We start from the raw sequence: 14841 nt of genomic DNA, 5'->3' as shown, positions 1-14841 counted from the left end.
TAATGCAATTTTGTTTGAAATTAGGCAATTTTTTTTTAGACTCAAAGCATCATTCTCAATATCGTGACGTCACACGCGTGCCAAAGGGGGGTTGTAACCCCCAACCCCCCCCCCCCCCCTTGGCTACGCCACTGCGCGCCACTGTTTCGTGGTCTTTCCACTTGTGTGTTGATCCGAAATAAAATTTATCGGCGATAATCAAATATTGCCTTTGGCGATAACGATAACTGAAAAAATAATTAAGCGATATCGATAAAAAATTATCGCCGATAATGCCCATCACTGACCAGTGAGTAGTGACTACAGCATACTCTCTGGATTTCCAAAAATAAACGATTTGTACCTCTCGTCCAATTTTGATGTTGATAATAATTCATGTTATGGTAGAATAAAGATTAGCATTTTGCAAGTTGTGTAACTTATTATATTTATCATTTTGGCAAACCTGACATTATACCCTGTGCTTTTTTTTACGAATACAGCACTGGTCGTCTCCGCATGGCTTCATCAACCTCCAGTTGCTTTAGGTAGGCTATGTGAAGCTAACTGATTCTTTCAACTAAAAATTCATCTATTTTAAACTGTTAGGTTTGGTCTTCTTCTTTCTTTTGAGACTAGATCAAATTTCAGGGCAGGTGGTGGAGAGCCAGGTGAGTGTAGCTTCGTCCAGCGTTGCTCTACCATGCGTAACTGCGTTTCATTTGGTGCCTTGTAGATGGGGCATTCGAGAACGACATGGTCAGCAGTTTGTTCCTCCGCGCCGCATTCGCAGTATTTGATGTACCGTAGGCTACTTGCTAAAACAAATCATAAAATAAAGAACAATAATTTTTTGATGGTTTTTAGGAAGACATTAACTTAATATCCAAATTACTAGAAGTATAAATTCAAATTTGGGCACTGACGTCAAATTCTGCTGAACTTAAATTCAAGTTCATCTCTGCTACAGCTCTGCAAGGCTGCAGCATGTTAGTCTACGGACTTTTCAAAACTTATTCATGCAAGACAAAAACACAATTGCGTTTATGACGAAACGTATTTTAATTTTTCAAAACAATCCTCTCAGTCGCATATTCATTTTCAAAAAGCTTATTTCCTGAAGGAAGATATATTTCAGAAATGATTGTTGAAGGAGTAAATTTTCAATTTGCTGGTTGTCACTCTGCGTTTCGTGTGAATGTAGCAGATTTTGGATATGCCAGGAGCGACAAAATTACTTTTATTAATGATCTTCTTCTCGGCCGCATTGGGAGAGAAGACTTGTTACGAAAAGCGGAAACTCGTCAAGAAAATAACGTCATTCAAAGTACTTTTAGTTCGTACGGAAATCCAGTTCAACACAATCAAAGTCAGCATGAAGTGCAATTGAAAGAAGCTGCGTGTACGCTCCAAGGCGTGTTTGTAGGAACCCTAGACTCCGAGAAAGATGCCGAAGAAAATGAATCTGACGTTTACATGATACCAATTCCTTCAGCTTGCAAAAATGCAACAAACGTAGAAAAGACAAAACGAGTTCCTGGCTGTGTTGTGGATTCCATGTATGATCAGTTACAGAAAAAAGATAAAGACGTCTTGAAAGGAGAACTTCATTGCTACAGGTATGGATCTCGATTATTGTTGCCTCAAACTTTAAATTCAGCAAGAGCTGCAATGAAAAGTTTAAATTCTTCGCAAAGTTTAATTTCCGAAAATTTTTCCAACTCACCTCCTAAATCTACCAAAAAAGTATCTGTTGAAGAGACTTGGGCAAAACGTACAAGTTTTTTGAAAAAGTCTACTACGGAGCAAAGATCTTGTGCAGTGGAGCCTGGAACAGTAAAACGATTGCGTGAGAAATTTATGAGAGAAGAAAAATCTTCAAACTTTAAATATCCAGAGACAAAAACCAGTCATAGACAACACGATAACACTTTCAAAGTTTTAAAAAAATCCAAAAAAGTTAATTTTACGATTGAAAACCCAGCAGAGGTTTCACGCAAACCCATCTTAACGAAACCTATTGTAGCATCTGGCAAATTAAATCTTGGCTTGGAATGTCAAAAAGACTTTTGTAACGGTCGGGGAAAACAAAACCTATCTCCAAAGGCAAATGAGTTTTGTTATCCTGAAGACGAAACGGAATCTAATGTATATGAAGAGCTACTTCTGCAAAGTGAAAATTCTGCCGAGCACAGACTGACTGCTCCAGCTATGTCTACAGGATACTCTCCAAAAAATCAATACTACGAAAGTGATGACTACGACCAATCATCTACAGACTCCATTGAATGTTGCACAACTTGGGTGAGAGCTGATGATTGCTCAAGTTGCCAGACGATTCAACGGCCTGTTGAGAAAAAGCGTTCCTTTCATCAAATGCCATCAAATAAAATTCCTGAAGACAGTGATCAATCATACTCTTCTTCAAACAAAAGTAAATTTTATTCAAAATCTAGGAACTTCAAGCCCCATGCTAACTGTGGCTGCAATTGCTCTCTCTCGGACAGCTCTTTTAGTTCAAACAATGAGACAGGTTTATGTGTGCAAATTGGTTCCGAACAGCGTTACCGACCGACAGCACCTCAAAGCAGCAGAGAGTCGTGGAAGTCTTGCAACTCCAAGAAAGTTGGAAAGCGAAATGCCTATGACTTGGAAAACTTCGGAAAGCACAGTAAACTTGGAAGTACGAAAACAAATAGGAACGCTAGACAGGCACGCCACCCATCAGATTGCCTGAAGTAAGTTCCGTACAGTTTTTTTTAAAGTAGCTAATTTACATACTCACAAAGCCATGCTGTTTTTATTCGATTTAAGAGCTCCCTAGACAAGCACTTTATCTGGTCCAAATAAAGTGGTTGTCTGGGTCTAAGCGTTATTTTAATTAGTGGGTTGCTGATCTTGGTTTCAGAAGTTCTTTTTTTATGAATCAGCTTTGGGCAAAATATATTGGTTTGCATTTGAAGAAAATTAAAGTTGTATCTATTTTCAGTGCCGAGAAAGCCTTTTATAAGCGCAACACGAGAGACCAAAAACCAACGACTTCTCCTGCTCAAAAAGAAGATCTCTTGTGTCCATTCACAGACAGCTCCTCTTCAGATGATTATAAAAATAATAGTGGAAAAAAGAAAATTGAGTTTATAAGTAAACCTAGACCTACTAAATCCACGAATCGAAGAAAGAAAAGGGGATCTGAGGAAGGTCTGTTGGTAACAGAAAATTTTGAGTAGCCTACGGTAAAAGTAGGCTACTAATTATTAAGTTTGCGAAAGTGTTAGGCCGACTGCTTTTAAAATAATATTTTTGCAGAAGTAGGCCTCTGATGGCAACGTGAACCAAAGCCTATTTGCAGTTTAGGCAACTCTCATCTTACAAAATCATGTTGAGTCTGCATGGTTACGAAGTTACAAATGTTGCAATCACGTTGTTTTACGTGCTTGGTCACTCCAAAGCACTTTATCTCCGTAGCCACTGAAGTATTCCTCTGTTACGTAATTGGTTTTGAATTTTGTAAGATTATCTCGTCACAACATTGGCACATGCATAACATAAAAGCAAAATTATCAACATAAGGGTCCTGGGTTTTGTCGATGAAAAAATGGCTTCTTGTGGTGGATGAAAATGATTTCAATCGTATCAAAGACAACATAAAATTTGTTCACATTCAGCAAAAGTATAAACACTAAACAGTAACATTTATGTAAGTAACGCGGTGGTAACGTTGCCAAGGCACCATCATAGCCCACTCAATTAGGTTTTGTATGCTTCACGACGTTGTAGCCTAATGACTTTCTTACGTCTGAGCCTTCGTAGGCTACAATTCTTTTCAGGATCCGTAGAGCGTTCGCCAGAATTGTCACAATACACAATAAGTTAACGGCAAAACTCATATTTGGTGCCTTTTGGGGAGTTAAAAAAGGATATAAGGTTATACCACGGCTTAGCTACATACATGTAATCATAATTAAGCAACACAACTGTTGTACATTTTAAGACAGATTCACTGTTGGACTTCAACGCATTGAAGGAGGAGAACCGCACCTGGAACTCTCTGAGGCGAGCATCAGAACGACGCAAAGACCGCATCGAAAGCGATGACAGCGATCGATCCAACTCGCCGCCAAACATTCGCAGACAAGCATATGATGAGAGAGTACGGCGATATGTAAAAGTGCCGCCTCCTATAAAACCGCAAGGCAGTATAACCAAACTTACTAAAACGATAAATCCGCCGGGAAACAATCATAATCAAACCCAATCTCGATCCACCGAAAACCGGTCAAGCAATCGCAACAGTAGAAACAAAACCTTTCCTTCGCAATCAAAAACCAAGAAAATAACAACTTCCAGAAAGCCACGTGCCCTTGACGACGAACAGCGCAGCAATTCACAAAAGAAACAGCCACAGGACAAATACGCCTTTTCTTCGAATGATGACAAGCAAGGTATGACGTTTGTTTGTTGGTTTGCAACTTAACTGAGACTGCCGCACTATACAATTATACATGTTGCCTCATGAGCTTCCTATATGTGTAAAAAGCAAACAATTCATGCAATGCAGACTACGTGTAAATGTAGACACCGATGACTGGACTCTAGCGGACCTAGAGAAAAATAAGTTTTCTCTGGTCCACACGAGCGCTGCAAATTAGAACAGCTTGGGGTCTTTTATGCCACACGCCAAGTGGGCTATATATTGATAACTTCACAATGTAGATTTTAACAACCTGTTTTAGTGTGATGGTGCGAGTTCGATGTGGTAATAGCGGATTGCACTAGCTTTCGAAACACAGTTCCCTAGTCAAGCCAAACAAAAGAGCCGCATAAAAGAACGAATCACTGACTTCTACACCATTCGTCATAGCACATGACTGGGGAACTGTGTTCCGAAAGCAAGTGCAATCCACTGTTACCACAACGAACTCGCAGCATCAGGCTAAAACAGGTCGTTAAAATCTACATTGTGAAGTAAGCAACGATCATGCTACTAAAAGCTAAACTCAATCAATTGCATGTATTGATAGACACATATGTAAATTCACGGCTGTAATCAAATTAAAAATTCAATTTTCACACAATGTGAAGTCAGGGGTGTGAAGTTATACCAACGGTGTTATTAAAAATCCTTTATTTAATTTGGATGCTCCAAGTTTTTATAGCTGTTTGATTTCAGGTAATGACTCTACTGTACTTTTTGCCTACCGGTACTGCATTTTTGTCTTTAAAGTTACTGTGGTTGCGCCATCAATGCACACTTGCACAGCTCTTTACTTCTTCAGCTCCACCTCCCAGAGGCAGACAAAGTCGTAAGCAATTTACCAAGCACAAGCTAGAAGTAACGATTCCGAAGAAATCCGATTTACCAACAGAGAAGAAGCCTCAAGTGCAAATCATTCGCAGAAAAGAGCCGAGCCTAGAAGCCATACAATGCGCAAAGCAGTGTCCGCGACCGATGTGCCGCAAGGAATGGGAAATGGACAATATTACGGATCGTTTGGCATACGGAGATCCGGTTTCGCCACCCAGTAGTTTACAAAAACACAAATCGAGACGAAAGAAGAGGTTGTGATTGTGTTTCTACTTCACACAAACCGCATGTGCTGAAAATTTATATTTTTACTATTTAACGATGGTACTCAAAGAGATGGCAATTTTATGTTTCGCAATACAATTGCTATACATTGGATGTACAGCACAGACATGTTTGTTTTCTCAAGGCGGAAGTTGGTTAATAATTAGGTGTCGGCTTTCTTTTTGTACGTGATGTCAGGAAAACAGCAGGCCTTTGCATAAAAACTAAACTCAGGCAAAGTGCTTCCGTGAAAAGTTATCATTTAACTGAAAGCATTGCACAGACATTGATATTATTTTTGCAATGTAGCTAGGATGCTCTTCTTCAACAATAAAAAAGTAAAGTTAGGACTCATCTCTAACGCCATGCTACACATAAAAAAGAAATTGCAAATGCTCAGCAGGTGATTGTCCTGAATCTGACTGAGTTACCGAGACATAACATTCGTCAGGGTAGGATGAAGACTGAAGATGCTCAGATAAACCAGTTCGTTCCCGGTATCTGTAAACCCGATTTTGAGGGGAATATGCACGATTCTGTTGGGCAACATGACAGCTTACGACTGCACTGCTTTGCTGGTTTCCAACTGCAAGTGTTCACTGCAAATATACTACGAGTGAAAAAGTAATTTTTTTTTACCAAAACTTTGCGAAAAACTTTACATCAAAGTGCACAAGAATAACTTCACAATGAGAAAAATGATCAGTTGCCAAGCGTCGTAACCCTAACAAAGCAAAGGAATAACTTCAAGAAGTTTACAAATTGTGGGTATTATAGGTAAATTGTAGGTTGCACTAATTAGTAACCCACAATATGATCAAAATGAAGGCAAACAAAAAATCGTGAAACACCCTAATGTTTGGTTGAAGACGCAATGAAAAGCACTAAAACAGCAAATTTTCAACACTTTGACATGATGTGGCAAAGCAACCAACAGTAGCAGTGCTATATTTCAATCGTTCGTTCAAAAAAAGGGTTACTTTTTCATCAACCTTTACAAATGTTTTCCATAGCATGGCATCCTATCCACACTCCATGGCATGGCATCCAGAATATATGATCATTCCGTAGCGTGTCAAAAGCACCTGCTCTTTTCTTTCACAAAGAAAAACCTTGACTTGCATCCACTGCGGATTTTTCGCGGCATTCTCTTCACATTTTTTCGAAGGTCATTTCATGGTCACAGAGAACGCAGGTCTTCTTCCATAAATCCTCATCATCACCACACTGGATCTCTGCTCCATACACGTGGTCGTGACCGGTTGTCTTCACCTCGTACAAGCTGCTACGAACCTACACAAGATAAAAACAAGACTTTGGAAACCGTGATGCTCGCAATTATCTAGTAGTACAAAAAGACAATTGATGATATGAAAAATACAAAACGTAACGCTCACAAATGACGTCAAAATTGATTCCTATTGGATTACAATTCGTCGCAATGCTTAAGGAGCCAAGGTTTGTAAATTTGAAGGCTTTCTGTTGTAATACGCATGACTTCAGGAGGATTTTCCTGCAAGAGCACACCCAGCTTTTTCGAACCTCTTGTCGCAACTTCTTCATTTTCTTATTAAACTTTTTCCGCTTCAACTCTTCTTTTTTCGTTTCTCTTGATTCTCGCTCTTTCTCTAAAGCTTCCGGAGTACCCCAAATTTCGAGTGCCCTTTCTTCAACCTACAAATTAAATGTCAAGTTGGAGTTTTTTTGCAATGGCCAAGACCACGATGAAAGAAGAAAGTACACTTACATGCAAAGTACACTTAGCCTATCAGCCAGTATCTGACCTGCACTTGCAAATATAGCTTCATATCGCCCCAACGATTGTTCCTAGGATTTTTTCGAATAACACACTTTAAAAGTGGCTCTCGTGCGGTTAAGTCTGACTCGCTTAGCAGGTAGGTTTCCTAACAAAAACAATATTTCATCGTTTACAGTATAATCGGAAACCAATAAAATATTTACAATGCCACATATTAATGAACACAAGTTAAACAATAGATGCTTTTAATACTACAAAAAGTGCTCAATGCCAACCAAAAAGCCAAGCAGAGCGAATGTAATCAAATATAGTCTCTAAACCCTTGACAGCCTGTTTCACCCTGAAGGAGGATCATCAGAAGGATTCTTTTTGAATAAGGACCTTCTGATGATCCTCCTTTAGGGTGAAACAGGCTGTCAAGTGTCAAGGGTTTAGAGACTAATAACTATATTTGATTGAACACAAGTTACGTATAACTTGACCGTTTAAGCGTTATGTACGCTACAACGAGCAAAATTGCACACCATATATTTAAAAGTTGAATAAAAGTCACAAACAACCTTTGCTTGTGTTTTCGTAATAACTGTATGCTTTTCTTCCGAATCTCGGCATTTGTCACAAACGCTGTAATTGTAAGTGGTGAGCAAATAAGAGTCCATAAACGGCTGGTCGCATTCCAGACAATTAGAAAGCTCGCCAGCTATGACTGGAGCTGGTTCTTCGACTCGTTTCACTTTTTGCGGTGCGGAGCCATCAGATTCCTCTTCCTCAATTAGAAATCCTCCACCAGTATCTACAACCCTGAGAATGGTGACGATTTTAAGCGACTGTTTATTGGTTAATTTAACAGTTTATTAAGCGCCAACTTTACGCACAAAAAACTGCGAGATCAAACGCTAGTTCGACTCTCAGGGTATACGCTTGAACAACACAATAAAGAACTGCTCTCCATTCAGCGGCACCTAGTGAATGGTCACTTCACAAACAACACTTCGACAATCGGAAACTTCACTCTGCTTATCTCGGTGACCGGTCAGTGATTCAAAGCTTCTGCAAGAATGCGAAACGGCCAGGAATAATATAGTCTATCAGAGGCTTTCTCAGTCCGAGGATAAAGATTTAAAATCAACCAATCAACTGAAATGCACCACTCGGCATGTCGACAAATCCTGTGATGTGTTTAAAACCGTTTCAGTTTACCGATGAATGTTCAACAACTTCAAGAATTCGGCTACCTGCGAAGTCCAACAGTTTTTTTATTTCCGCCGTGAAGTTGCTCACTGGCAAGTCGGGATTGGCGGAGTAGCAGAGCTTTTTGTCGATTTCTTTCAGATCTCGCCTTTTCTGCAGCAGTTAGACTTTGCTTTGATGAAGTAGCATCTTCGTTTTTGGCCATCAATTTACTTTTTTGGCAATGTTCCCCATCAGAGGATGAGAGATCGTAGCAACTTTCAGTATCACCAGCTTTGCTCATAACGTTGCTTTGTGTTACTTCAATTGAAGTGGACTCTTGGATTAAAGAGTGGCTTTCAGACATTTAATTATTCTTAATATCACAAAATTTTAAGGTAAGGTAACTTATATCTAAAAGCATCCAAGATGTTTCAAAATACAAAAAATTCTTAATGCGATAATTCTGAACATACAAATTGCCTTCAAAAAGTTCGTTATTTTCGCGCGCAAGTGTTCAGCTGGTTTCAAGAACATAAAGGCAGTGAAGTACCAGCACGCATTGATAAAAAAAATAGTTGTGAAAATCGACAGGCTATTGCATATACATGGCATGATACATCATATCAACACAAATTTATGATATTATCAGTTATCACCGAGATACAAACGACCAAATGACGTCCAAGAAAATTTAAAAGATTAAATTGACAAAGTGGCTATAGCAAGTTCAAAATGCTGATACGTTTAAAAGCCATTTTTTTGCCAAAATCGGTAGTATCAGGACTAGCCTATGATTGTATAATATATCATATATAATAATATAAACTATAGCTCACATCAAATCGATGCATATTTGCTAATGTAGTTATTCTTGTAACATGAAAACACACAGAAATACAACATGCGACAAGTTGGGCCGTAACATTCATTTGTGAAATAGATCTTTCGACTAAAGCATTTTTTTTCTGCATATTGCAATCCTCTTGACATACGTGTGTCCTGTGTACGCAAGGAGGATTCAGAACTAATCTTACTTGTTGGAGGCCTACATTGAACTTGGTATCGGTATCTTGTTAATTTTTACGATTTGTTACCATACAGGAACAAACAACTGAATTGTACCATACAATTACAGACTTTGAATTGTCGTAGTGGCAGAAACAATACAACGAATACATGTAACCATAATCTAATTCTAACCAAAGACAATATTGCTTGGTACGTGCGATTTTGGATAAGTTTCCTTAAAACGTTTTGAGTTTTCTTAAGACGTCAGTGTGAGCAAACAAACAAAATACAACATATTTTTCTAATCATACAAAATAATTCACACTTTGTGACGCGCCCAACAATAACTATGTAGCATTGTTAAACATTTTATGCGTGCATTTTGCTATCCATAATTCCAAAAAAAGTAGAAAAGTTCAATTTAATTATGATAACAATATAATAACTTTGTAGTGGTAAGCCACTGTGCATTCAGTAACTTGCAATGGTGAGCAGTGTTTCCATTTTGTTAATAAAATGCTTGCCATGAAGACTAGGCCAGTCAACTTGATGCCAATCACCTCGCAACACAGAGTACTTCGAGCTCTCCAAAGAAAATCGGCTTTCCTTAATCTGAATGTCAGATTTCACTGATCCTTTGGTATACTGGATGTAGACTTCATAATCAAAACTGCTATCCAAGGCGACATTGCATACAATCGCAACAGCTTTGTCTCCTGTTGGAGAAGACACAGTTAAAGTTCCTCTGTTTTTCAAATCACTTGATCGACCTTGGCTACAATGTGAAGACATAGACAATAACGTCCAACCAATAATACGAGCCAACGACTGTACAGCAAACAACTGATGTGAGGAGATTAAGGAGATGAAATAGTTGTAAATATCTTCAGAGTCAATTGAAAGAGACAGTATTTTTCCTTCTTTTTGCAATGCCCGCACTTCATTTGTCATGGCAGTGAGCTGAACGATGGATCGATGGCATGTTTCAAAACCGGAGCTGGAAATGGCAACGCGAACACTAGATTCATACATGTCATTGACTATCGACCAATGAGCTTGTATATCCGGGTCATGAAACTGCCTTGTTAATGAATCAATGACTTGACTCAGTCGTTTTCGAATTTCATAATGCCTAGCCATTTTGATAAGGCATTCAGCAAGGGGAAGTCGTTCTCGCTGGTATCTTGCTTGTAACTGACGATCAGGACAAGCTTGAGTTGCAGCTTGTCTCATTCTATGTTTTAATCCAAAGACAGCTGATGTTGGATGTGGGGGCGAGACATTTAACTTCTGAGCATGATATGTTTGTAACAGTTGCAAAAGAGCATGCTTCAGGCAGTAGTAATCTACATCCACTTCCACTGGATTGCTATGATTAGAGGCCTTTCTGGAGTACACAAGTTTAACAACCAGTTTAGTGTCAAAAAATACATTTGTGGAAATAGTGTCACCAACAACAACAAATGGAGTGATCAACCCAGAACTTTTACACTGTATCGCTTCTTTGGTTAAAAGCATAAAAAGTTCTCTACAAAACAGCACATTTTGAGCATTGCATAACTTTCGGTGCCATAACGGCTCACTTTCATTCGAATGAGATTTTTCAACAAGGTCAAAGTATGTGAGCGAACAAGAATGATCCAGTGTACGTTTTGCAGCGTTTCTATCTGATTGTGTGTTTATGATTGAAATAAAAATTGATGCATGACCAAGCAAACTTGGGCTTACAGTAACGCTAATGGAAGATTTTAACACTGAAGGAGGTGATAGAAAATTTTTGTCATCTCCATTATCACTATCATTAGAAGAGTTTTTAATCACATCAAATGCACCATTTTGCCAAAACTCAGAGCCAGCAGTTTTGTAACTTAAGTCTCCAATGATTTTGTCACCAACTCGACGTACACGCCACAGTTGTCTCAATTTCAGTAATTCAGAATGAAAGTTGGTTGATGTAGATTCCTCATTCCAAGCTCTGCTTAGTCGATCAGATCCATTGAGAAGGATTTTAGAAGCAGCCCATAAACATTTTTTTTTGGTTAAGACTTGTATCACAGGCTTCCCCTGTTCTGTCTCTTTAGGAGTAACATCATACATCAAATATCTGTTCGATTCCACATTTTCAGCAGCATTTTCTTTGGATGAGGTTGGTTTGTTTTGTGCAATGGACATAACGTCCACTAATACATTCATTTCTATTAGGGCACGTTGCAAATGACTTCTAATTCCTTCCCACGGCCATTGTTTCATCTGAAATGCTTGTGATTCTTCTTCCGCAGTATCAGCTTGTGAGTTATCTTCATCCACATTTAAAAAATCTATTCTATTGGCTAAATCCGTTAAATTTTCTGCTATAGTAAGTGGCTTCAAAAAGGTTTCTTTTCCATCATACGCTATTTCTTGAATTTTGTTTTCAGACAGTGATTGAACAGATATTTTCACATTTGTTGGTAAAGCCATGATCACCAAATGAATATTCAACTTCAGGTAGATGTATTTAACCTATCAAATGACAGAATAATATCTTCATATAGCTAGCCCACAAATACCTGCTGAGAAATGTTAAATCTTAGTCGTGGAGTTACTGCTAGGTGCATAGCTGAGTAGTAAAACCCTGGCTCAGCATTTCAAAGGCCGTCTATTCGACACCGCTCAAGAGCATGTGGCTATGTCTTTGGAAAGACACTTAAAGGCATGCCTAGAGTTGAACACGAAAACTGGCTTCCTTGCCTTCCCGCCAAGGAAGATATTCTTTCAACTGGGCATAAGCCTAGGTACAATTTAAAAAAAGTTGTGGAGTTACTAATGTTACATGTAATAAAACAAAATGTACAGAAAATTTTTTGTAATGTATCCAACAACAAACAACGCATCAAGCATTCAAGCAGTACCTTAAAAATAAATTAAATCTGCCCTAAGATCATATTAGCTTGATTGTAACTTGTAGCAATGTAACATGCCTGTCATCACAATGTAACATGATTGTAGCAATGTAACATGCCTACCATCACAAGCATAAATGGGGTCTTGAAGAAAGGCAGTGATATTAAAACTGAGTGCTGCTGAGTTACCATCCAAACAATAAAAAACATTTTGCTTGAAATGTTAAATCAAACAATGACTCTTCGAAAGAGGGAGATTAATCAATAATCACCATACCAGATTGCTTGACATTTGCTTTACATGTGACAGTGGAAGCTTTCAAATTTGTTTTGTTTCAGTAAAGTTCTATCAGAAACAATTTAAGTTTGTGGTACAGACAAATCCGATTAATTGCATAGTGAATTTGCCAAGCCTTTTTATGTGATTAAACAAATTGTGTGAAGACGAAATTCACTTCATGTGTGGACCTAGTTATGCATAATATGCACTGTTCCATTTACATCATGTACAAATTGAAACAAAAACATACAAATAACCATTAACTCAATATTGTATGGTAATTAATATGGACTTATTGGTCTGATGCAAATAAATAAATATATAAAAAAAAATTGTCACTTAATACATCCTGGAAAAGATTCAACAACAAAAGAACTTGCCAGCACTGAACAGCATTTATTTTTCAATTATGCTAAAAACTGTGCAACTTCTGTTTGCTCAATCAATCATCAGTTTATTTGTCATACAAAACAACACAAACATGAAAAGAATAAAAATTATGTCACAAGCTGTTGTGCCATATGACGAGGAGAGAGCGAAAAGACCAGGTAGACACCGAGTCAACAGCCATCTCACAAATTATGCATGCTATCATACTTTCTGTTTTAAGCGAACAGACATTCTATGTTTGAACTTTTAATAATACAGTTGTGGCATGAAGCAGCTAAATCTATTGTCAGGATTTTGCTTTACTTTGGTACCACAAACTAAAGTTGTTTCTGACAGAATACAAGGGTAGACTTGCCTTAGCAAAGTAATCCAACATTAGAAGCTCCCACTCTTGCAAGTAACAGGCAACGTCTAGCAATGGGTATGAGTACTACTGTAGTCACCCTCCCTTGCACAGGTAACACTTTATGACTATCTAAATTATGATACGAGCACTGTTTTATCAGTAGCTTACAGATTCATTATAAATACTTTCTGGTAACGTATACAAGGCTACCATTGGTCGTTGGACCACTCGGCATGCGGCAACTTAGCAAGACAGCAAGTACATTTCAACTGCCGGTACTGTCCAAGTCAGCAAATACGATTTTCACCTAGCATCGGACTCACTTAGTGATCCTTTGCTAAACTGAATTTGCTGACGTGTGACATGCCAAGTTTCAGTTTCATCATTTAGACCTACCAACTTTCAGCCACTTGCCGAAATGTTGCTAGCTTAGTTGTCACATGCTCCACTGCCATGTGCTTAGTTTACAACTGCTAACTTGTCGGAGACTGACCGTAGGCTACTTAATAAATTTCAGGCCGGATTTACTTGGGTCTAGGACGAGATGCATAACCTAATTATTACTCAATGCCAGGGTTGAGAAAAACCCGGGTTTTTTTAAAAAAGCCCAACCCGCCCGGGTTTTTTTAAAAAAACCCGGGTTTTTTTGGTTTTTTTTAAAAAAGATGCAAAAAAAGGTAGATTCATGCTTATTTCACCTCAAAACTACTTTTTACGAATGAAGTGCCTTTCACTCACAGTACAATGCTTGCATAACTCAATAAAATAATGCACTAAGGCTGTTGTTGCTTGAATGTTGCATCATCCATTAATTTCAAGATCAAGTTGGATGTTGCATATCCACTGATTTCTATACCAAGTTGATGCTACCGTAGTAGAAATGACATTATTGCATCATTTGCTTTAGATTTGAAGGCAAGGAGCATTTATGCCATCATGTTTAAATATTTTTTATCATTTATAAATATATTATATATAGTAATGGATGAGCAATTGAGCGATTGCGTGGCCAATGGCCATTTAGGCAAATGCTCTGAAACAGCCAAGCGTTAGAATCCAGAATCTGCGGTCCACGACATTAAGGCGCGAACAAAACGGCGCAGACAAAACGGCGCCAAAGTCAACGTAACAAGCTTAGAACCTTTTCCTCATTTTGTTAACATGTTTTGGTCAATTCCTCTTTGTCATGAGTTGCCAAGGGTGGTGGGGGGGGACTTGTATACCAGCTCCAAAAACCCTTATTCACACATAAACTTTCGTTATGGTTGCAGAGTATTATCGTTCTATAAATTGAACTTGTTGTGTTGACTTTGGCGCCGTTATGTCTGCGCCGTTTTGCCTCTGCGCCATTTTGTCTCTGTGCCGTTTTGTCTCGCGCCGTTTTGTTTGCGCCTTAATGTCCTGCTTTGCAGAGTCTGTAATTGGTAAATGGCCTCCTAAATTGCATTTCACATC

The 14841-nt window shown here is 38.5% G+C and overlaps 3 protein-coding genes across 4 annotated transcripts; 1 reads left to right on the top strand and 2 right to left on the bottom strand.

Annotated features, from left to right (window-relative positions):
* Positions 1-1101: 1101 nt before the first annotated feature.
* On the top strand, positions 1102-5662 carry LOC145776977 (uncharacterized). Its single transcript, XM_082588231.1, has 4 exons — positions 1102-2717; positions 2969-3177; positions 3975-4421; positions 5256-5662. Exons 1-4 carry the CDS (start codon positions 1120-1122, stop codon positions 5543-5545), a joined length of 2544 nt encoding a protein of 847 aa, XP_082444357.1. The 5' UTR covers positions 1102-1119; the 3' UTR covers positions 5546-5662.
* Positions 5441-9914, bottom strand: LOC145776979 (DNA repair protein complementing XP-A cells homolog). Of its 2 annotated transcripts, XR_014290299.1 has the most exons (6): positions 8543-9914; positions 7868-8108; positions 7333-7452; positions 7091-7222; positions 6634-6841; positions 5441-6147 (listed from the first exon to the last, which is right to left on the bottom strand). XR_014290299.1 is itself a non-coding variant. In XM_082588233.1 (5 exons), the coding sequence occupies exons 1-5, from the start codon at positions 8842-8844 to the stop codon at positions 6701-6703; spliced, it is 936 nt and encodes a 311-aa protein (XP_082444359.1). In that variant the 5' UTR covers positions 8845-9914; the 3' UTR covers positions 6163-6700. The 2 variants fall into 2 exon arrangements, 1 of the variants encoding a protein (XP_082444359.1); XM_082588233.1 differs by lacking the exon at positions 5441-6147 and having other exon boundaries at positions 6163-6841.
* Positions 9915-9947: 33 nt separating this feature from the next.
* Positions 9948-12001, bottom strand: LOC145776978 (mediator of RNA polymerase II transcription subunit 17-like). Its single transcript, XM_082588232.1, has one exon. The coding sequence runs from the start codon at positions 11946-11948 to the stop codon at positions 9960-9962; it is 1989 nt and encodes a 662-aa protein (XP_082444358.1). The 5' UTR covers positions 11949-12001; the 3' UTR covers positions 9948-9959.
* Positions 12002-14841: the final 2840 nt, after the last annotated feature.

Source organism: Aplidium turbinatum, chromosome 9, assembly GCF_918807975.1.
Source record: "Aplidium turbinatum chromosome 9, kaAplTurb1.1, whole genome shotgun sequence".
Classification (NCBI taxonomy): Eukaryota; Metazoa; Chordata; class Ascidiacea; order Aplousobranchia; family Polyclinidae; genus Aplidium; species Aplidium turbinatum.
The sequence above is the reverse complement of the archived record's forward strand: the minus strand, read 5'-3'. Positions and strand labels throughout refer to the sequence as shown.

Bases quoted from the DNA above. Each gene is read 5' to 3' on its own strand.
- LOC145776977 (XM_082588231.1), top strand. From the start codon at position 1,120: ATGATTGTTGAAGGAGTAAATTTTCAATTTGCTGGTTGTCACTCTGCG. The intron at 2,718-2,968 runs GTAAGTTCCGTA...ATCTATTTTCAG, and splicing joins CACCCATCAGATTGCCTGAA to TGCCGAGAAAGCCTTTTATA. The intron at 4,422-5,255 runs GTATGACGTTTG...TTACTTCTTCAG, and splicing joins TTCGAATGATGACAAGCAAG to CTCCACCTCCCAGAGGCAGA.
- LOC145776978 (XM_082588232.1), bottom strand. From the start codon at position 11,948: ATGGCTTTACCAACAAATGTGAAAATATCTGTTCAATCACTGTCTGAA.
- LOC145776979 (XM_082588233.1), bottom strand. From the start codon at position 8,844: ATGTCTGAAAGCCACTCTTTAATCCAAGAGTCCACTTCAATTGAAGTA. The intron at 7,453-7,867 runs GTTGTTTGTGAC...TGTTTTTGTTAG, and splicing joins TTACGAAAACACAAGCAAAG to GAAACCTACCTGCTAAGCGA. The intron at 7,223-7,332 runs GTCAGATACTGG...TTTAATTTGTAG, and splicing joins AGCTATATTTGCAAGTGCAG to GTTGAAGAAAGGGCACTCGA.